Below are 17,078 nucleotides of genomic sequence, written 5' to 3' on the forward strand. Positions count from 1 at the left end.
CTCTCCGGTGAGAAAGGCTTGACGGACAGACTGGCCCACCAACTTATGTTTGCACGTTTACAATTAACAAGAGCTACCCCACTGTTGCCAACTCAACAACTTTCTTGCTTTATTGAGCAACATTGCAGACGAAAAAAATAGTATCGGCCAAAATTGGAATTGGTTTTGGCCAATACCGATTGCAGTTTTGCCGATCAGTAATCGGCAATCAGTGCACACCTAGTTATTATGAAAATTGTTCAAATCCAGCCAAGTCTAACAAGTCACTTTTCACCACAAATGAATGATGAAGAAAATGATTATGTGTCTATATTGCCTTATGTGTTTGTTGCTTTAGTATGAATCTGAGGCAGACATAAGCAAAACATAAGAGGCAGAAGGGGGGGGAAAAAAATCACAGATGGGAAGTCATGTACACATGTAAGCTAACACAGATGGTCATATGACAAAAGGAAGCCTGTGGCAGTCTGCTTTGATTTCTCCGGGTTCAGATCACACATAAACTGAAATATGCTCACACATATTTACTGGTTCCAGTTGGAAAGGCGTGAAGGAAATCTCTTCCTTCCTTTCAGCCAATATGCCCCATCCCCCCTTTGCAGGGGCATCTACAAGCATAAACTGGTCCTCCCAGTTTCAGGTTCTACATCAGTCACATTATACATTATATATCTCTTCACCAGTGTGAAGAGGAATGAGTGAGATTTGGGAACAAGTCTGTTCCCAAAACAACTCAAAATCTGTTATGACAGGATGCCTTCACAGCTATACAACAATTCACTGGGATTATTTACAAAGACATGGTTTGCACTTTGCAGCATTGTATTATGCAGATGACTATTCACAGAGAACAGAGGCGAAGACACATGTTTATGGATGTTTATAATTATATTATAATCATATATTATATATTATCTTTAGTACAGTGTATTTAGCCCAAGTAAGGGCTAATAATACCACTTGGGATGTATAAATATATATATATATATATATATATATATATATATATATATATATAGACATATATATACATATATGTATATCTGTATATATATGTATATATATATGTATATATATATATATATATATATATATATATATATGTATATATATATATATATATATGTATATGTGGGGTGAGGGGTGCGTGTGTGTGTGTGTGTGTGTGTGTGTCTTCTGGGCTTATGCTTTGCTGCTCAAATATGGAATACATTGTTATCAAATCAATTTCCAATATGCTCAAACAGACTACTTCTGTCATGGAAACTGCAGTGGATAATTCATCTCATGAATTAAATGATCATAAGTCATGTATGTTTATCAGAATGAACTTTTAAAACCTCAACAAAAAGCCAAAAAGGTCAAATCAGTGTGGTATCAGATGGCAGGTTTTACATTTTTATATTTTGAATAAAACACACCAAGAACATCTGTCACACAAAGGTTTGACAAGTTATATTCTAATTTAGGATAATTGTTTGCAACAATATCAGTCACTCTTCAATTGAAGAGAAGAGGATATATTTAAATTGAATCAAATTATTTGACTTATTTCAACGGCCTGTTTTTTGTTCTTATTTGTTGGTCAGGCTGTAATTTACATACATAAAGAAAGGTGGATTACCAAATGAAACGAGGCATACACAAGCACAATATCAGTGGTGGAGCTGCCTTTCAGTGAGGTTTATGGAGAAGCTTTGCTGCTAAATCAACCACAGAATTTAGCTTGAGACTAATAAAACTCACCAGTTCTTCACATTTTCAATCACATATGAACTGATGAGGTTGCAGACTGTCTACCAATTGCATTTAAAGCTACAAGAGCATGCAGAAATTAACAGCAACAAAGCATTAGTCACATCAATATGCAGTGTACGCTTTCTACACCAATTCTACAACAGATTATTGCTTTCAAAATAGTTATGCAATTAATAACTAAAGCATGGAGACAGTCAGCTTTCTTTGTTTAATAATCCCCTTAACTGTCAGGAGGTCACTGGTTTTCCCATTGATGGAAGTGTTTGATGACAGTTGATACAATCTAGATTGATTCTTCTGACGCTTTGTGTTACTTGCCTTATATTTATTCCCTTAGACAAAAACAATTTCACATGTTGTTCTGTACCTGGCATTTATTGGCAATGCTGTACAAAGATGTTGTTTCTAGATTTCTCATGTGCATCAGTGTCTTTAATGACAAAAAAAGCTTCAAAAAAGACTAAGCTTCAAATTTGCTGTGTTACAATTGCCATCCCAATCAATACTCATCAGAGAAAAATTTATAATAATAATAACTATCTTTATTGTTATTATAGAAACCATGCAATAAAATTACATGGATTATAACGTTAATAAAGTTTATAATAAATCATAAAAACAAAGCGCTGAATTAATTCTGCAAACCTCTATTTCCCGATTGTCTGTCAGGTTAGAGAACCAAAAGAAGCCAGTACCCTGCAGCTAGCCGCCATCGTGTCATTGTATCATACTGACAGGTGGATTATAAAAAACTGTTTTAAAGCACATTGCAGGAAATGCCTTCATTCCATCTGGGTTTCTTGGATACAAAATATGTTCTTATCGAGATCCCCAAGGAAATATTATATATTAGCAATATTTTGGGACTTTGTTTTAATATAAGCCATTCTCAACCTGGCAGTCGCCTCTTCAATGCCAGTCTTAGCTATTAGAGCTTGTTAGAACTTCACATACGTGAGTTATTAAAATACCTCAATTATTACAACTGTAAAGATAACGTTTAATGTGTAAGCGACAATTAAATGAAAAATGGATTTAATCTGAAGAAAATCTAATCTCTGCATATGGTTTCACTGATTGAAAAGTAAAACCGCAAATCAGACTCAGTCGAAAAAAAAGGATAATAAAGAAACAGATCCTGGGAGATATCTTTGCTGTGCCTAACAGCGTTTTCTTTTCCAAATAAACACGCTGAGTTCTTTTCATCTTTAACGCAAAAAGGCTGTCTGACACCCGACACCGAGCAGCAATGGCTGGAAGCTGAGAGGCCCGAGAAAACAGCCAGGCTGCGTTTAAACTTCAGATTCACTAAGACAGAAAGTCCTCCACCGACCGCGCCAAGTACCACGACAGGTTAGCTCCACAAAAACACTACTTCCAGTGTGTGAAAAAACAACAAAGTAAAGTTTGGGCTGGATCACTGGAACTACAGTAGCCCACCTTGGTGTTGTACCCTTGGGACACGAAAACCTCAACTTTCTTACAAGGTTTGGCTGAGGACGGTGCCGTGTACCAGTTAAGTGGACACAGCAAGAGTGCAGAGCGCACTGCAGCCCAACTAAGAACAGATATCTCCTTACAAAGTTCAGAGCTACAACTCCAGAACAGCAAAAACAGCAATGCTGTAAACAAACAAAAAAAAAAACCTCTACGTACCATCAACCGCCATCAGCAGGCAATTCCAGAGCAGCAGCTCTGCCAGCAGACCACCCATTTCAAGTCCTCTCTGCTTTAAATCCATAATTCCCACTCCATTTTAAGATGGTTACTCCTGAAGTTGGAAAGAGGTCCGTTTATCCTGATGGACATGTAGTTCTGTATCACAGGCGACAGATAGCTAGGAGGAAGCTTGCTTCTGTCCGCGCGCAGCAGGTCATACAGAATCTACTTTTTTTCCACTGATAATAACGCTCGCGCTTCTTTATACTTCGGACTGCCGAGCTCGCGCACGGAGAAGAAGGCAGGCCGTTGTGGGCGGCACTTTTTACTACGTCACTTATTTGAGGCGGATACGATTTTTTTTTTCTTTACAAGTTTCACTTACGTGTTACTGGTGTCTGTTATGAATCCTACATAGCGTTCAGATTTTAGTCAACGCTCACCCAGAGCCAAGCCAAGATTGTTTGCGAACCAATACAAAATTTTATTTTGAGGCCCACTTCTGTTTAATGCCATGGATTCTTAAAACTGTACAATTTAGTTATTTCAGCGTTTACCAGTTATTAAACAATAAAATGACCATATCACTGAATAAGGTTAGCCTGACTGTTATGGATGCTTAATTCTGTGTCCTTATTTCTGCTTAAGCACACTGCAGCATTATGATAATAACCATAAGATGTAAGGCTGGCAACAGCCACACAAAGATAAAACTAACAACAGCTTCATACCCCTTAGCGAGGGTACCAAGCAAGGAATAGATGAAAGCAGAGTGTGCGCTCCATTCCTTGCTTTGCTCCATGTCATCCTTGAGATGTGCTGAGTGGAACCCAGTGCTGGACAGTGACTGACTCTGTATTAACTGTATCTCTGTCCCAAAATGAGTTTGTATTGTACACTGCATCATTGGGCATATTATTTTAAATAACTGACTATATCTTTATTTCCTAAGGTTTAATGACAAATACTACACAGACTAAACTATAATAATTCAGTAAATAGTTGAAAATTCATATTGTTGAAAAATATTAAGTTATTTCTCTGTCTTGTAGAGCTATTCATTAAAGACTTGGTGGAGCAGGTGCAGGGGAAACCTGCTTCGCCCAAGTATGGAGGGAGGCTGCTAGAGCCAACAAAAAATTTTTTAAAAAGAAGAATTAGTGGAGCTAGGAAAGACTTGGACATGCTTATTTGGTTATGATTCCGAGCAGAAAGTTGGTAATCAGCAACTCTGCATGTAATGTGATATATGATCCAAGCAAAGATACAGGTAGCAGAAATTAACCGTGCTATGGGTTATTATTGGATCTGATAACTAATTATTACCACTGGCTTACTTTTCATTATGAGTGAATCATCAAATCGGTAGCACATATAGTTTGGCACATGCAGTTCCTGTTTTAGAATTTGAACCCAGTAAGTATTTATAAGTATTTAGCTTATAGTTTAATTCAACTCAAAAACATAACCGCAAAGCACTTCACTCGAAAAAATAGATGCAATTTTATTGAGAAATCAAATAAATTCAATGATATAGACAGATTCAAAACAAATATTATACAATGTAATAAAATTCAGTTTATGAACCCAATCAAGAAAATTGTTGTCTAAGGATACTGTGCATCAGTGCAATAGATGCACAGTAATCCCTCCTCTTCATCATCCATATGGTGACAGCAGAGAGGAAAATTTCTTTGCCACACCAAGAAACCAGAAGCAGAACTAGACAGGATGAACAGCTTTCTGTCATCACTGACTGGTAGTTTGACAGGAAAAAACACACCAAAAAAAAACACAAAAACACTTCTCCTTTATTGAGTTTATGCACAAAACAGACTGGTCAGGACATAGAACAGGGCCAAGTGTAGTATGTCTAAAAAGCAGTGAAGAATACATTATTGCCAACATTGTTGCGAGCAATAGTTAGCTGAGTCAGTGAGCTGATTATTTATCAAATCCCATTGCTTCTCCAAGTACGGCAAAGCAATGCATCTTTTTCAAGTAACATGCAATGTAAATATTGTGTATCTATTCTTTTTACTAGTGAAAGCACCTTGTTTGTGTGGGTGTTTGTTAAAACGTTGCCTGTTGTCGTGTGGACTTACTCTTGACAAAAGCCAACATTGACATTTTGACATGTCCACACAATGCAAAAACAAAGTGTTTAGGTTGCGGGTTAGTTTTAGGACGAAGGTGTGAATTGAGTTTAGGTTAAGGTTAGGTATATACTCTAGGTGGTTAGGTTTAGGCAAAAGGTCAGGGTTAGTCTATAGAAATTAATGAAAGTCAATGTAAGTCCACACACCTATGGTGAGACAGGGATGTGCTTGAGTCTGTATGTGTGCGTGTGTATGTGTGTGTGTGCATCTGTGTGTCTGTTTCTGGAGACATAACCATTTTGGAGAAGAAAGAAAACAGTATATTCATCTATCATCTTATCATCCAAATCCATTGGACCGCTGCTTGACACCACATCTGCATCACATACTAATAAAATTTTCATTCCAACAGCAAATAAAATCATGAGTGTAAAATATGGCAGTTTGAAAGAAAGTGATTATATGGAACAACACTGGGTCCATCCATCCATCCATCCATCCATCCATCCATCCATCCATCCATCCATTCCAGTCACTTTCTTCTGTGGATTACACCTCACACAGGCAACCACACATTAAACAAACATGGGGTTCCTGTTACTGTATGGTAGGGCAATTGCTATTACTGTTAATAATAGCAGGCAACAGTAGATCAGGCCGGAGAGATCGGGCCTTTCCAGCCTCATCTTTCTGCATGGAGTTTGCATGTTCTCCATTTCTGTGCTTTGGTTCTCCCTGGCTTCCTCCCATAGTCAAAAAACATAACTGTAAGTTTAATTAGTCTGTCTAGTTGTTACAGGGGCTGCACAGTGACGCAGTTGGTAGAGCTGTTGCCTTGCAGCAAGTAGGTCCTGGGTTCGATTCCCGACCCAGGGTCTTTCTGCATGGAGTTTGCATGTTCTCCCTGTGCATGCGTGGGTTCTCTCCGGGTTCTCCGGCTTCCTCCCACAGTCCAAAAACATGACTGTCAGGTTAATTGGTCTCTCTAAATTCTCCCTAGGTGTGAGTGAGTGTGTGACTGGTTGTTTGTCTTGTATGTCTCTGTGCTGCCCTGCGACAGACTGGTGACCTGTCCAGGGTGAACCCGCCTCTCGCCCAGAACGTAGCTGGAGATAGACACCAGCAACCCTCCTGACCCCAAGGTGAACAGAAAATGGATGGATGGATAGTTGTTGCAGGATATGAATTTATGTGCATGATTGTTTCTCCTTTGTGTTCCAGACAGACAGACAGAAGGGACAAACTCTCCCCACGACTCTGCAAGGATAAGCAGGTACAGATTAAGATAGACCTGTAGTGTTGCCTCTGATGAAAACAAACTTTTAACATCACAGATCTCTGTCCTCACACACACCTACAGCTAAGCCAGTTATTTCTTTTCTCCTTTTTAAAGGCATTTCTTTTCTTCTCCAATTGGCCTCCACTTTAAAGGCCCTGTAAACTCAAAGCACATGTTTCCCCCTTCTGATTCTCTCTGTATGTGAAGAGAGCCAGGCAGCTGTTCCTCACCACAATCCAACACAGAGCAGGTATTATTGTTTTTGTTACAACACTAGCTCTGAGTGTAATTTACTTAACTCCAGAAAAGCTTTCATCCTGTGAGTTTTTTTTTATTATAAATTATTCCCATATGAAGCAAACTGTGCAAAATGAGAACATACTGCAGTATATAGAGAATTTTATGATTACCAGATTACTAGTTTGGTTTTTGTTTCTCAGTTCTGCATTTTTTTCAGTTTAAATAAAGTCTCCAAAATTTTTCAGATGTCACTTATCGGCTTGTCTGAAAAGTGTCTTGTGTTGACCAGTTCTATTGTTCATGAATAGGTTAAGAGTGAAGCTGGGCTTGCAGTGAACCAACAGGGCGGAGGGAAGTCTTGTTAAAGTGTATTATATCAACATTAAGGACTTGAAGGGATCCAACGATTTGTACTGCGGCCGATGGTGTGTAGTTAACCTGAAGAAGCCTGATGCAGCCATTCTATTCCTCCAGTTTCCACCCTTCCAGCCTCAGCCTGTTTCTGGAATGTTGCTATGAAACATGTTTTCTTTCAGCAGTCGCCACAGCCACTGGCCTTGCTTTGATCTCTACAAATATCAAACCCGTCTCTGCGTTGGTCTGCGTTCCTCAGTCTGTCCAAGTCTAGGCTCAGGAGTAATATAGCTGTGTGGGAGAAATACCTTCATCCATGAGTAACAAGGAACAGGTGGGTCTTCCAGATGTTTGCACGCACAGAGAATCATTTCTGAGAAGAACTCAGTTTGAACATTTCAAAGTCCAGATTTTAAATTTCACAGGTGGAACATTTATTCCAGTTTGTATCTTCATAAATTTTTAAAGAATGTCTTTGCTTTGATCTTTCTGTCTGACACCAGAATGTGTCAGAAAAACAGGGCAATTTTAGTGTAAGATAATTTGAATAAAAACAAAAAAAGCTGTTTTCAAGTGAGAATTTTTATCATCCTCATGCAAGAGTAGCGTTGCTTTAAAATTATATTTCTCAAATAAAAGTAAAAAAATAGCAAAACTATTCCTAGAAGCATATTTTTCCAACACACACATTACCTTGAATTAAGATTCAAGGTGTCTGTTTAAAACAACACACAACAGAAAATACTGTCATGTCAGGATGGAGCAGCTGCTGACCTACCAGGACATGGACGTCCATCTAGACTGACAGGCATTCATCAGTAATAATGACCTAGTCAAACAACATAAAGATTTCTGTTAAGTTCTTTATTATCCATTTTCTCCAAAGTAAAAATATATCTGAAAAGTGCATCAGTACAATATTTGCTTGGCACATAGCAGGTGACATCATTCCTCATTTCTCGACATCAGTTTTTGCAAACACAGATAAATCCAACACACTTTCCAACTGACATCAGAAACATAAACATCACTTTATTACAATCCTACTGACATGACAAACACACTGATCTGAAACCTTGAACACAGACTGGCACGACAGATAAATCAGTCTTAGATATGGCTAATGGAGGTTCTCTGCTTCCAAGAACAATTTACTGAGAAAACAGTTTTTCGTGCAAAAGAAAAATTAAATAATCTAAATTATTCAACTCAAAGGCATCTCACATGCGCAACAAAAATATTCTGTTCCACCAATAACATTCCAGGGTGTGAGCTGTGAGCGCCACTCAAATGTTACCTTGGTCACAAACTCATTATGGCTTTAAATTTTCCTTGGCTTTGTCAGAAAACAATGTGCTTTAAGCAACTATTTGGCAAAAGTTTCTAAAAATCACTCTAAACCATACATACTGTCTTTTTTGGTCATGAAAAAAATATATCAAAAAGAACTTGGCACCAGAAAAAGAAGATACAAAAGTGTTGCATTGTGGATTCTTGATAAGAAAACAATATCTCCAGACAACTAAAAGATGTATTAAAAAAGTTAACATTATTGGAAACACACTCAGTTAAAGAGAAAATTAACAGGAACAAAAAAAACAATTTCCAAAAATGAAAAAATGTTTTCAAAATCTTTACAATCATGGACTTATAAACACACACATTAAATTACAATTAGGTACCTCTAAGACCATGTAAATCTGAACCGTAGAAAGGAACAGAATGAGGTCATTAACACGTATCATATGGAAGAATGAAGATTAAATACATTCAAAAGCTTCCAGTGAAGTCAAACTCAAAATAAACACAGTTGTGAAGGAAAGCATCGTCTACTTCAGTCAAGTTTAATGGAATTTTACAAAATTTAACAAAACTTTTGGAGCTTTGTTTCATAGAAACTCCTGTGCTTTCATAGACAATTAAACCAGCATGAAATATGTAGCCATCTAACAAGTCAAGTAAGACTTAAGGAGGCTTTAAGACAAGCTGAAATGTAAAAATTACATGAGGCCAGCGGAAGAGACCGTGATCCGCTGGCTGAGAAAAGGTTGTAGGAGTGACTTCAACGCCTCCACTGGTCTTCTGCTCCCCCAGACTTCAGCTGCCAGGTCCAAACAGCTCCAGGTTTCTACCTGGGACATACTCTGGGCCTCAAACCATACTGATGGTTCTCACACATTCAGTCATTTCATGCAGATCTAGATTTCAAACAAAACTGTGTCCTTTGATAACAGTTACATTCTTCCCAGTGAGCGCCCTGCTGGAACTCAGAGCCAGTGGGTCAACGGACTGGAACTGAAGCCGTTTGCTTCAATCAGCGATGCTGAACCTCTTCAGTGCAGTTAGTCAGATCAACAAGCCAACTCTGCTACTGGCAACATGCACACAAGACATGACTAAATTAATATGTGTGAAAAAGAGTGTAGAAAACCGAACTGAAAATGTAAGGGCTATGGAAAAAAAGGTTTGTCCGAGTCCTGGTACGGACAGTGAGCTTCATCATGTAGAATACATGAACGATAGCTTTCAATGCCGTACCAGTTCTGTTTCCCTTTCTATCAGAATATAATGTGTGGAAAACTATGTGAACCAATCCATAAAACATCTGTAGTATAATATGATTTGTTCATAGTTTGTGACATAGGGATCGTCTTGATGCATCAACTTGCTGTGAGAAGAGATTCTGATTTACAAGGAAACGTTTTGAAGAGTTATTCCGCTGAGAGGTTATGAGTTATTAAAACCGTCCTGCACTCAAACACCTCCAGAGCTTTACAGAGTGAATGTTTGATCTTCTGCTTGTTAACATGATCAGTTATAGTGGCGAGAAGCTCCGGCTCAGTTCGCCCCGTAGCCAGCTGGAAGCTGCATGCATGCAGAATGCATCAAGGCGTTCCATGTGGCTCCCCTCAGCCGACCTTCTGTCAATACTTGGTACTAACGGGAAGAGAAGTTTCCTAACAGCGGTTTATAGCAAATAATCTACTGTTAAGAGTAAAATTTGTCATTTGTAGTTAGTAATTAAAGTTAAGTTTCCTAACAAAAATAGCCCGACTGAAAACAAAGTTGAAATTGTACAAAATGCCAAAGGGAAAAAATGTCCAGAGCTCTTTGTGGTCATGCCTCATCAAATACTACAAAATGGACCATGTTAGTGTATCCAGCAAGAGTCACTTTAACACAATTGAGAAATCAAAACACTTTAAAAATTCAGGTAAACAATGTATGATGACAATATAATACAAACTGATATTATAAATATCAGTCTTCATTACAACTGACCACATACTTCCACTTTTATAATCATTTATTAAAAATGTGAAAGTTGTATGATGGTTCATAAAAAATTTATTAATTAATTGGTCTAAATTTCTTTAAAATGCAGATGTTTGATACTGTAGGAATCTGCTTTGGTTTTAGATTAGCTGTTAGCTTCAGACTCTGGGAAAAAACATCTGTACTAAAAGGACACCAAGTTATCTCCTGAAGGTAGGATACTACTACTACTACTTATAACCTCTCAACAGAACCCTATAAAAAATAAATATTACTAGACTTAGATGTTTTTAAAGAGAAACTGTTACCAATATTAAAGCTGGGACATTTCAGATGTTACATTTATAGACTCATTCAAATCAAGTTTCAGTTTGAAATGATGGTTTATGAAATGTTCAAAAAAATTATTCAAGACAGCATTTAACAATTGGCTGCCATGTTGTAATGAGCTGATCTGTAATCTGTGTTAGTTTTTCCCCCCCACATATTTCAGTTCAGTCTGAAAAGGTATTAGAAATATTATGGTCATAATGATCATACTGATCAACAGAAATGTGATGTGGACAGGATGAATATTGTGTTTTCAGCACTGACAGTTGATCTACACACAACCTCATTAAGACTGATCTTCATCCTCAAAGTTCAGGGTCCAGTGTTAGAAACGAAACGCTACACAAGCCAAAGAAAAACATGAAGAAAAGAATAAAATAGTCCAAGTTGTTTTCCCCATCTGCTCTATTTGCTACTTTATTCCAACTTCTTCAACACACTGTAGTCACTGTGGTCATATTGTGCAAGATGAAGGTCCAGAACCACATGTCTTCCTGCATCACACTCCAGAGTCGCTGTACATGCCATTGATCAGGTAATCGACTTGGGTGTAGTCCTTCCTCCTGTAGCTCTCGTACGCCTGTGTGACAAACACCGCCACTGTGACCAGGAAGAAGAGCAGGCCAAACAACAAGACAGCTAGTAAAGAAGCCGTGTCCACCAGCTGCCGGGTCAGAGCTGCTCCAGCCACTTCCACCACCGGAACCCTTGTTGCAGAAGCAGCAGACTTATTGCGGCCGCCAGAAGTAGTGGTTCTGCTAGGAGACATGGCTGTGGCTTCTGTGCTTAAAGATGTGGGTGAAAGAGTTGATTTCCTGGTAGTTAACTTCTGTGTGGGTACCACAGAGGATGATGATGAACTTTTCTTGCCTGTGGGCAAAATGGTGATTGTAGCATTCGCTTTTGGAGGGTTTTCAACTGCTTTTGATGTTGTAGGTGCCTTGGTGGGCAGAGATGTTAAAGTAGGAGTTGCAGACGACGTTTTGGTGGGTGGTAGTGTTGGAGTTTGAGTTGCAGACGACGTTTTGGTGGGTGGTAGTGTTGGAGTTTGAGTTGCAGACGGTGGTTTGGTGGGTGGTAGTGTTGGAGTTTGAGTTGCAGACGGTGGTTTGGTGGGTGGTAGTGTTGGAGTTTGAGTTGCAGACGGTGGTTTGGTGGACATAGGTGTTCTTGTAGATAGTACTTTTTTTGCTAGTGTTTTGGTGGACAGAGGTGTTGCTGGGGCTTCAGAAGTTGTTTTAGTCGATTGTAAAACAGTTTGAGAAGTCCCAACAGGCTCTGCAGCTGGTGATGGATGCAGGTGGTCAGTATCTACTGCAACACTGGAGTTTGAGAAGCCTTCAGCTGTCCCATTCTTGCTTGTCATTTCATTACCTTGGAAACAAAGAAAAAGACTGTATAAAATCTGGGAATACCAGCAGCAGCAGCACCACAGAATGCAGACTCCAACTGCATTCTGTGGTGCAGTTGGAGTCTGCTGCATTGAACAGAACTTTAGGATTCTTACCTGACACAGACGCAGCTAGCGCTGTGAAGTAGATGGAGAGGAGCAGCAGGATGCAGAGGAAGTGAACACCCACCGATGGCCTCAGCTGGAGCATCAAGGAACAAAGGTTCATGGTGGGCTAGAGGAGTGAGCCCAGACAGACACACACATAAAAGATGTTCATTAACAAGACTAGACTAGCTTTAAAGTGACGTTAGCACCTCACCTCTACATCCACACAACCAATCAAGTAAATAGTCCAAGTAAATAGGGCCACCCTGCCTACCAGCGAGAAGGTTACAGTTCCTAAGGTGTACAAGTTCTCTGTCATATTGTTTCTCCAGTAGAGTCACTAATAATGTCATCATAGTACAGGATGCCAGTGGCAGAGGTTTTGGTTCTTGTAACAATGATGATGGACAAAACAGAAGATGGAGCAGGAGAGGAGTTCTAAAGTGGTATAAAAGTTAAAAGCTGTGTTTTTGTTAGGTTCTAGGTTTATATAGACTGCTAACTTATGAACTGCCCACTTCAATAGCTTCAACAAAGTACCTAGTCGGTGCGAGGTGTGATGTCACCATATGATGATTTTTATCATTCTATGTCTGTGTGTGGGGTTTTCTGTGAGAACAACTGGTTGGGGTCAGGAGAGTTGACTGGTTGGCCAATATAGCCATCTATTTTGGCTATTGTTTCCTGATAATCAGGTGGTCCTCCCGACTTGAAAATTTTCATCTAAGTGACTAATTTTGTTAATAATCACCGTTGGTGCTAAATACTAATTGATAGCCAAACCAAACTTATTGCTGGAAAAATATAAAAGATCTGTTCCCCTGGTGCTGCTGTGATCTTTAGCATCTCAGTCACCAACGTCTGCATCAGGTATGAGCATCTACTCCAAGAAGAATCCACCCAACAGGATGAATATTAAACTCTTATGAAATAAAATGGTGAATTCATAGCACTTGTAATAAATTAGCCAACACTATACTGTGCGCATTGATATTGTGATAAAGATATATTTGCCATACATCGTGCAGCCAAGGAATCAACTTGTGTTATTTTTACAAATTGGCTACAAAACACAAAGTCTGTTTTCAAGTGACCTGGTTTCTAATAACGTCTGGGAGTACTGAACCAATATCTGCTAAAAGTTCTAAATGATGTTAGCAGAAGATGTACAACGAAGCAGGCTCACCAAAGTCAACAATGGAAACTGTGAATGGTACTTATCTTAGTAAGTACAGGAAGACGTTTCTAAGATCAGAAAAAAGTCAGTCAGGAAGCAAGTTAATCAATATATAAATTAAATGTTTAGCAATATTAGTGCAAGTTGATTTGATAGTTATCAATGTATTCAGTAGAAAAAAAACAGTGACGTGACATCAATTGAGAAAAAAATAACGTTAACTTAATATGTTGATTAGATCAGAATAACTTAAGATTTGATGAACAACTTTTAAGATTTCACAACGACGTTCACAGTGAAGGAGACAGGAGGCACTAGGGGTGTCTCAGTTCAAAGAAATATATCAGCATAATGTTGACGCTGCACAAAATATTTGGAATACCATATTTGTTGGCTATTATACTGGAAGTGTTAGGAATGGGCACTTAGCATGCCAATAGATATTTTGGCTCAGTAAATATTTCCATCTGACCCAGATGACCTAGCTTCAGATGCTAAAGGTTGTAGAGTGTTGGAGACATCGGAATGTCAGAGCAGAAGAGAAGAGTGAGAAAATCTGAATTTCTTCCAAATGATGTCACATCATCTCTAGAATTATTTGTCAACCAACATCATGCAATTCTGGTCTTAATTGAGGACTTTCCCTGATGAGTGTCTGAACCACAATGACTCATCTCAGCTCCTGTTCTCTGTTCAATGACTTCTGTCTGGAGTATGTGATTTTAGCAATGATGGATAAATGTGTTTATCTGTATGGAAGAACACCCAGAGGAAGCTACGGGTCCCGAGTCCAAAGGTTGGAGAGGGAACAGCAGGGCAAGGTACAGCATGTCACTAATGTCTCTCCAGCCTCTTTAAGCCTCCAACAGGATTTCTATCTTCTTCCATCTATGGATGAACAATTACTGGTTACGATTACAAAGGCAAAATATCCTAGGATTAGTAATACTGTTCTAAGAATGAAATTACAATAAAAATCATGCTAGTATTACTACTACTATTACACTTAAAACCCACAACAATAATAACAGAAGACGGTGAATGCTGATAAGCATATTTTGCTGCTGGCTTCCCCATTAATTTTTTAATTTTTCATCCTCAAAAAAAACTTTTTGTATATTTTTAACAAAGCCATTATAATATTGATAAATGTGATCAATTTGCACACAATAGTCATGACAATTTTCAGATGCCTTTTTAACTCTGTAACAGACTCCTGGTCCCAAAGAAGACTCCCTGCAACACTATGCAGCCACCACCATGCTTCACCATAGAAAGGCTGTGTTCAGGTAGTGTCCAGTGGAGGTTTCTGTCCCACCTTGCATTTTACATGCAGCCTTGTAGCAAACTTGAAATGGTACTGTTTCTGCTTTTTTTTTTCTCCTCAATAATGGCATTAACATTGCCACTCAGTACCAATAAAATATATTCACCCCTTTGAATGTTTAACCATTTTGTTGCTTTTATAAAATCATCATGATCAACAAAATTTTGTGAAAATATTTAAACATTAAACATTTCCCTAACATGCACATGACACTGTACATCTTGGGCATCAGACAACTGATACTTTGTTACAGCAGCCAAATAAAAACTATAGTAATCATCCCAGAGAGTCCACTGACTTCAGAATCACTCTAACAGACTGGGAAATGACAGGAGAGGCAGTTCTCTGTGACAGAGGAAGACCGAAGCTCAGCTGTAATCTTCTGCTTCAGTGAGGCTGTAAAGCAGAGGCAATCTGCCCCAGCCTAACAAAGCGATCTGCCCTGAAGGCAAACTAACAGTCTGGGAGCCTCCCTGGCCACGCAGGCAGCCAACGCGAATACTAAACTCTCTCTTTATTTTTAATAGGAGACAGAACTCACAGGACTGGACCTCAGCTAACATCCTCACTGTCAGTTAGCTCACGCTAACGACACCGTTTAAAATAATATTATCTAGAGAATTCAGATAAATTCAGACACTTACCAGCGAGAACGTAAAGTTGGTTTCCAGAAGACAAAACCTCCCATAAGCTTCAGCTAACAACAGGGAGCAGGAAACACCTGGTGTATCGTCAAATTCCGTCACTCTTGCTTTCTGGGAACCAAATACTGCAGGAATGTCTAGCGACTGCCGTACAAAGACAAAAAACAAAAAGCAACAACCAAAACAAACTTTAAGTGTTTAAATGTGACATGGGTATGTCTGGAAGCAAAAGGGGCGCAACAGTATTTAAATTAAGTAATACTGGGAAGAAAAATTGCCATAATCATCTCTCAAATACTGACTGGGCAGAGCTCACTGGTCTCTTCTTCGTTACTTTAGTTCCGGTGGTGCTCAGTCAGCTGCTGCATTCTACTGCCCTCTGCTGTTTGTGTAATAATCAAATAAATTAATAAATTAATATCCCCTATATTTGGATCATGCAGAGGGCCTAGATTAATTTGATTTGATTATGTTCTAACTTTGTTTTATCTTTTTTCTGTACTGCACTTTGTGGCCAATATCTTGAAAAATTCTATATGAATGATGTCTTACTAACTAACTAACTAACTAACTAACTAACTAACTAACTAACTAACTAACTAACTAACTAACTAACTAACTAACTAACTAACTAACGAACTAACTAACTAACTAACTAACTAACTAACTAAATAAATAAATAAATAAATAAATAAATAAATAAATAAACGGAGATCATCAGCCAAATTTATAAATAGCCCAGGAGAAAAATAAATATATTAAGCATGTTAAATTTTAGCATATTTGAAGCCAGACTAAACATCAGTATGATTCTATGTTATTTTGGAATAACTAATTTTAAGTGTATTTTAATAGTAATTAAATTGTAGAAAATCACAATTTAAAGTGTACCAAATGTACTATCACATACTTTTTTGGAACAACTAAAGATAAAATTCTTTTAGCTTAAGTATATGGCTTTTTATGTAATATAAACATGCTTGATTAGTGTATTCTAAGTGTACTATTTTTGTGATCGAGTTACATTTAAAATATATTTAGAATGCTTCTAAGTATATAAGAATTACATGTTTCATATTTTAGTAGTGTGACCATAGTATACTCCAATTACACTTTTGGTTTACTATAATTGCTAGTGAAGTACACTTTTCAGTTACTTCATGTCTTTAATTATTCTTCTTTGCCACATTACATGCTTCATACATACTACAGAACTGCAAACACATCAGGCTACCAGAACACAGAAGGATCCATTACAACACACTTTCCAGGTGAAAAAACTTACATTGTGCATTCAATATATTCACATTTTTCAAGAGTACACTGCCAATATGCTATCAGAGAATTGTACTAACATGCTTTTGGAAATTAGCACAATAGAACAATAGGTGCACTTTAGAGGAAATATGAAAAATATTTCACCAAGGACAGAGTATT

At 38.1% G+C, this 17,078-nt stretch overlaps 2 protein-coding genes across 2 annotated transcripts in view; both read right to left on the bottom strand.

Moving 5' to 3' along the window:
- lrp5 (low density lipoprotein receptor-related protein 5) overlaps positions 1–3,701 on the bottom strand; it is a 46,485-nt gene extending 42,784 nt beyond the window's left edge. Inside the window, exon 1 of the mRNA XM_044124086.1 lies at positions 3,415–3,701. Within this exon, the coding sequence (XP_043980021.1) occupies positions 3,415–3,499 (85 nt within the window). The 5' untranslated portion in view covers positions 3,500–3,701. The remainder of the gene's footprint in view (positions 1–3,414) is intronic.
- Positions 3,702–9,217: 5,516 nt separating this feature from the next.
- On the bottom strand, positions 9,218–16,014 carry wu:fa25f02 (uncharacterized protein C11orf24 homolog). Its single transcript, XM_044123684.1, has 4 exons — positions 15,944–16,014; positions 15,642–15,785; positions 12,503–12,620; positions 9,218–12,369 (listed from the first exon to the last, which is right to left on the bottom strand). Exons 3-4 carry the CDS (start codon positions 12,612–12,614, stop codon positions 11,495–11,497), a joined length of 987 nt encoding a protein of 328 aa, XP_043979619.1. The 5' UTR covers positions 12,615–12,620; positions 15,642–15,785; positions 15,944–16,014; the 3' UTR covers positions 9,218–11,494.
- Positions 16,015–17,078: the final 1,064 nt, after the last annotated feature.

The sequence above is a fragment of the Gambusia affinis genome, linkage group LG08 (assembly GCF_019740435.1).
Source record: "Gambusia affinis linkage group LG08, SWU_Gaff_1.0, whole genome shotgun sequence".
Taxonomy (NCBI): domain Eukaryota; kingdom Metazoa; phylum Chordata; class Actinopteri; order Cyprinodontiformes; family Poeciliidae; genus Gambusia; species Gambusia affinis.

Excerpts from the sequence above, each read along its gene's own strand:
- wu:fa25f02 (XM_044123684.1), bottom strand. The coding sequence starts at position 12,614 with ATGAACCTTTGTTCCTTGATGCTCCAGCTGAGGCCATCGGTGGGTGTT. Across the intron at positions 12,370-12,502 it reads GCTAGCTGCGTCTGTGTCAG|GTAATGAAATGACAAGCAAG; the intron begins GTAAGAATCCTA and ends TTTGTTTCCAAG.